The 6219-nt window shown below is 54.7% G+C and overlaps 1 protein-coding gene across 1 annotated transcript; it reads right to left on the bottom strand.

Moving 5' to 3' along the window:
• Window positions 1-3132: 3132 nt before the first annotated feature.
• On the bottom strand, window positions 3133-4383 carry LOC119300592. Its single transcript, XM_037577505.1, has 2 exons — window positions 4321-4383; window positions 3133-3906 (listed from the first exon to the last, which is right to left on the bottom strand). Exons 1-2 carry the CDS (start codon window positions 4381-4383, stop codon window positions 3370-3372), a joined length of 600 nt encoding a protein of 199 aa, XP_037433402.1. The 3' UTR covers window positions 3133-3369.
• Window positions 4384-6219: the final 1836 nt, after the last annotated feature.

Raw genomic sequence — 6219 nt, 5'->3', positions numbered from 1 at the left:
GGACGGTGTTTTTGTCCATTTTTTGTCTATTTGGGTTGGCCGCCCGCCCGTCGTCTGCCCTTTTTTAGTTTTGGGTCGTCAGTGCGCCCAACGGGTTGACCCATTTCATGGCCGCGCGCGTTTTAGATCATGTCATCGCCTTGGTTTTGGCTCTCCAGCGCGCGGGGAATGTTCGCGCGCGCGGTGGAAAGCGGCCTAGCGCGCGCTGGTTTTGGTGCTCCAGTGCACGGGAAAGGTTCGCGCGCGCGCCGCGGCCGGCCCTCGTTATAAAGAAGGCGCTCCCTCCACACTCTGTCCGCCGCCCACTCTTGCTGCCTCTGCGCCACCATGTCGATCCGCCGCCTGGGCTCTTCGGATTTTCGGGGAGTCCGCGAGCTCCGCTCCGGCGCCTTCTCCTCCGAGATCTATTTTCGCGAGAAGCGTCTCATCCTCGGCACCTTCGACACCGCAGAGGAGGCGGCCCGCGCGCACGACGCGGCGGCGTGGCGCCTCCGGAGGCCTCGTCCTGATATGAATTTTCCCACCGTGTCGAGCCAGCGGGCGCAGGATCTGGCGCCTCTCCCGCGGCTTTTCACCGACGAGGATCGTCGTGTCCACCGAAGGCGGCAGCGTCGCCTCGCCATCGTAGAGAAGGACGTGGAAGCCTTGGTGGCGTGGCGCGGAGGCTTCCCACAAGACATCGTCGACGAGCGCCAGTTCTACAGGCAATTGAGGTTGGAGAGGGACGCGAGGAGGAGGGAGCGAGCCGCCTATCGGGAAGACAAGCGTTCGCGAAAGTAGGCAGCTCAATTGAAACTGAAGCTACGAGAAACGCCGGGTTGGAACTTTGAAGACGAGCAGCTTGCTGACGCCTACATTCAGACGTCGGAGGAGGACATTATCGAGTCGGAGTCAGAAAGCGACGAGTAGTGGTCTTTTTCTTTTATCTGTGTACGCTAAAACTATCTATGTATCCATTTTTAAATCTGAAAAAATGGCCGGCGGCGTCGGCGACATAGCAGGCGGGCGAGTGTGTGAATGCAATGTGCCACCGACCAGCGGGCCCGGTGAGGAAAGAGGGCGAGCGCGCGCACGTCCGTCTTGTATCCGCGCCGACGCAAATCAGGCTAAAAAATGGGCCGGGAATGGGTCGGCAGGCGGACGAAAGCGAACACGCGTCCGTTTCGGTCGGCGCGTTGGGCCGGCTTTTTTGTCTGCGCCGATCCAAACGAGGACGAAATGGATCGCCCCGTTGGAGTTGCTCTAAATAACCCATGACATGGAATCGTTGAACAGCAAGCATATGCATAGTACTCAGTACACAATCCATGTAAACCCAGTTGGAATTTGAATGCACTGTTTACATGTGTACACAGAAAAATAATAGTACAGTAGGACAGGCTTGCACAACATAGGGATCTGAATCATAGTGGTACTAACATTTTGTGGCAGGTACAGGAGCCGTGAAGCCGCAACTGGGCGACAAAAACAATTCCCAAAGTGTAGTGTACGTGCGCCACCAACCCCACCACACCACTGTTGGAGAGGAGAGGAGGAATCAAGCATGATTGGGATACCCGAGCCAAGGTGATAGGCCAATTGAATTCCATCATCTCAATTGTAGAATTCTATTATTTCTTAGCGTACTATATATATAGGCACGCTAAATTAAACCTACGCGCATTATTTCTTAGCGTACCCTCCGGCCAGTTCGACCCAAATAGCCAGTACGCGCTATTTAGATCGAAGCAGGCGCGCGGCGTGCAAAATCCACAGTAATGATTTACGACCAATTCTGGTCCACACGCTTCGCCAGGCCCCGTCCTCAGCAGAAAAACACTAGTAATGTGTTACGATCAGCACACTCTAACTAACATAGCCAGACCATGGTAACATCGCCCAGTCCAACAGTTAATTCCTATCATCGGTAATTTGACATGATGGAAGTAGTAACCATGTTACCATCACTTCTATAGCAGTAGTAGTTGGTCTTAGGGATGTAGTAATGCATTATTATATATCATCGTAAAAGAGCACATATCCTAATGCATGACTACATATCAGTCTAGTTTTACTAGGTTTACAATGCGCAAGTATTGAAGCATCTCTAATTTATTCTTTGGTAAAAAAAAAGTTCATTACCATCCACTTCATATTTTTTACAGCTAAGTAGTGAGCATGCAGTAATTTGTTACTAGTACATGTTAGTATGGTTTTAATACATTTAACAGCCGAGGGATCAAAACATCCATAACTCATTGTTCGGTAAACAATTGAGTCCATTAATTACCATATGTACTCTTCCTATTACTGCCAATGATTAGCGACCCTAAAAATCAGGATGTCGCGAACACATGGTAACCAAATTAAATGCGTTACTTTTTTCTACAAGCACCATTACCCTCAAAAGAATTAGCGGTGAAGAGGGCTACTTCCGGGGCGACCCGCCCACCTAATTAGTACCGGAGCGTATGCTAAGGCTTTCTGCGCGCTCGCTCACAATAGCGCCACCGTATATGATGGATGGTGGATGATGATGTGCTAGTGCTGTTGTAGGGTTTATAGAATGAATGAATGATTCCGCATCGCTCATGTCAAAGTCATGGCTTCTTCTTTAATCAAGTATTCCCTCCGTTTTTATTTAGTTCGTATATTAGCTTTGGTCAAAGTCAAGCTTTACAAACTTTGACCAAGTTTATATACAAAAATATTAAGATATACAATAACAAATCAACAACATTAGATTTACTATTAAATGTACTTTCACATCGTATAGATTTATTATGATAAATGTCTATATTGTTTTCTATAAACTTGGTCAAACTTTACGAAGTTTGACTTCAGTTAACTCTAATATGCAGAGTAAATAAAAACGGAAGGAGTACATATTATATGTGCATGTTGACATCAGACTGTCACAATGGGCATATCAGAGGTAAGTATTGTTTGGGACCTTGGCCTTGGTTGGCACACTGAGGATAAAGTACTACTGTATGTGTGGATTGATTCCAGATGCATGAAACCAATACAAAATGCTTGCAGATCTCGATCCTCTGGGTTTTTTTGGTAGTAGAGTATAATTTTTGCAAGTTGTGAGATGTAATTTTCTGATTTTTGGTAGTATAAAACAATTGGAGTCAGCAGCAGCAGCAATCATTCAAGCCAATGAAATTGAATGTATTGAATTCAATTTAGGAACTATCCAGAATTTCAGACATCGATTTTTGTCACGCTGAAGACTAGCTGGATGCAGGGGAGGATGCATGGCATGGCAGCTGCTGGAATGGCAGGAGCTGGTCCATGATCAGGTCGCGCCCCAGTGATCGACGGGACTTGGGAATGGAGGCCGGCCGGCATGCATGCGTTGGTTTCTTCTTGTTGAGATGAGATTCAGAGGTCGAGGAAGCCGGTCTGGCGGAGCACGGCGTTGCGGACGCGGCAGAGGTCGCGCCCCTTGAGCGTCCGCCCGGCGCCCTCCAGCACCGACGACGACCGCCACGCCGCCACCACGTGCGGCGGCACCATCTCCTCCCCGCCCTCCTCGTCTTCGTCCGACTCCTCTGCCTTCTTGGCGCCGCGCTTCGCGTTATCCCTGGGCCTGGCCGCCTGCCCCGGCCACACCGGCACCCTCACCGGGGCCGACTGCCTCGGTGTCGGTGTCGCTCGACGCCGCAGTCGCCGCCTTCGGCGAGGAGCGACGACAGCCCGAAGCTCTGCGGCACGGCGACGCGGGGCCACCGCAGCCTCGGCCGCGGGCGCGGCCGCCCACCCGTCCACGTCCACGTCCCCGCCGCCGCCGGTTTGGCTATATATAAAACCAAACCGTGGGCTTTGTGGGGACTGGCTGGGGCTGGAACTGTAGAGGAAGGAAGGAGGAGAGCGACGGTGGTGAGGTGAGGCCACCGGACCGGAGGGGGAGGGAGGGGCCTGAAGAATCTCCTTCCAGCCAGGTGGATGCAGTTGGGATTCCTTCCTGGATTTGGATCCACTCTACTACACTTAATCAGTAAAATAAATGGTGATGAGATCTTTATTTCGGTTTAGCAGGATCCGATCGCCCAGCTGCACTGCACATGTGGCATTTGCCTCACTGGCTGCCTCTTGTTTTCCAGTACTAGTGTTCATTGGCTCGAAGAATCTTGGTGCGTAGCCTAGTCATTTAGAGCATCTTCAACCGTGCTCCCAACAGATCCTCAGGCCACTTTTTCAGGACCAGCGCCGAAAAAATGGCCCAGTCGCACCCTCAGGAGCCCGTTTTCCGTCGGATTGGGCTGAAATTGACGCCGGCGTACCCAACTCGAACCCGGCACGCTGGGGGTCGCATGGGGGAGCCGGATGTACCGTTTTTGGCGTGAACTGTGATGGGCCTGCCCTGTCAGCGACGCGCCGCTTCGTCGTCCACATCGCCTCGTTTCCCGCGGGAATCAATGCCAAAGCTAACGCGCTGCCTCGGGGATGGTCAGGGCGCCGCTGTGGGTGTGGCGTCCTAGCGGGGACTCCCCCGCCGTGTCCTGCGGCTCGGGCTTGACGGCGAAGGCCGCCGGCGAGCTGCCCGAGGAGGAGGAGGTCGTCGCGTCCGACAACCGCCACGGCGTCCACGAACCGCCACGGCGGCGAGCGAAGGACGGGGGTGCGGGGGCGGGTACTCGAGGCGCGGCGTGTTAGGCCGCCGCCGCCTCCACGAGTGGGAGGAGCGCCTCCTTTTTGAGGCCGACTACCCTGCTCCCCCAGACATGAGGGTGCCGGGCGCGTGGCGTTTGAGCGCCGGCGGCGTGCCGGTGCCACCCGCTACCACCGGACCGGACCGGCGGGCAAAGATCGCCCGCATTAGGTCGTCGCTGGCGGAGGAGCAGCGGCGAACGCCGGCGTACTCCCCCGACAACAACGCGTTCTGGACGATCTAATTCGACCGCCGCCGTGACGGCCTGATCGCCTCCACCAACGGCGTCGTGCCTCGCGGACGCCACAACGCCGATGGGCGGCGCGAGTGGTGGGGGGTGCCCGGCCGCACCCTCGAGAACGTCCTCGACTACATCGAGGCCGACAACACGCCGCGCCTCGAGTACCCCGCCCCCGCACCCCCGTCCTTCGCTCGCCGCCGCGGCAGTTCGTGGACGCCGTGGCGGTTGTCGGACGCGCCGACCTCCTCCTCCTCGGGCAGCTCGCCGGCGGCCTTCGCCGTCAAGCCCGAGCTGCAGGACACGGCGGGGGAGTCCCCGCTAGGGCGCCACACCCGCAGCGGCGCCCTGACCATCCCCGAGGAAGGCCGCAGCGGTCGCCTGTGCCTCGTCTGGCCGAAAACCGAGCCGGAGCCTCCCCTGCTCCCGGTGAAGCCGGAGCACCTCGCGATGGCCGCCGCCGACGAGACGGCCATGAGGTAGGCGAGGGAGGACTACGTCCGCGAGCAGGTGGCTCGCCAGTGCCGCGCCATTGAGGAACTCAAGGCGCGCCACCGCCGCCCCGCCCGCGAGGTGGACGACGTCCTCTACCTCGACAGCGACGAGGAGGAGGCCGGGCCATCCTGCGTCGGCGACCCTGACAGGGCTGCAGCAGGGACAGCGGCGGGTGGCAGGGCGAGGACGAGGACAATGGCGACGACGACGACGATGATGACGGAGACTACATCGACTTCTACAAGCGCCTAGGCATGTAGAAGTCGGACGGCGGCGAGGCGCGGCGAGGATGGCGTAGCTAGGCCGTGTTTGTATTTCTTATTTGTTTTTTGTACAAATTTGAATGAATGTCACTGAGTTTGGATGAATTTCGACGAGTTTGTGCCCAAAAAACGCCGAATTTGTTTAGCCCTGGGGCCAACCTGGGGGCGACGACTGGGAACGCAGTCACCCCCACGCCAAAAATCTCGCCGGCTCGCCCCCAGGACGCGTTTTTTGGGCGTCCTGGGGGCCGAACGGCTGGAGATGCTCTTACACCACCTTCCGCAATGCAATTCTAGTTGTGGAATGCGAATCTTTGGTGCTTGTTTAAAGAAAAGACATATTTAAAAGTTTCAAAAAAATTCCATGGAAATTTGTTTTGTTCACTACGGATCCATGGAATTTTGTTTTGAAAAAAAATATAATTTATAAGCTGTACAAATAAACAAAATTCCAGCCCAACAACAAATAAACAAAAGGCCCATTTGAAATTACATATTTGTCTTTTTTCTGGTAGTCCAGGAGTGAAAGTAACATGTCATACTACTTCTCCAACATTGTTAGACCCTGATAAGTTTCAAAATGA

This window comes from Triticum dicoccoides, chromosome 5A, assembly GCF_002162155.2.
Source record: "Triticum dicoccoides isolate Atlit2015 ecotype Zavitan chromosome 5A, WEW_v2.0, whole genome shotgun sequence".
In the NCBI taxonomy this organism is placed as follows: Eukaryota; Viridiplantae; Streptophyta; class Magnoliopsida; order Poales; family Poaceae; genus Triticum; species Triticum dicoccoides.
This window is presented reverse-complemented; position numbering and strand designations above follow the sequence as displayed.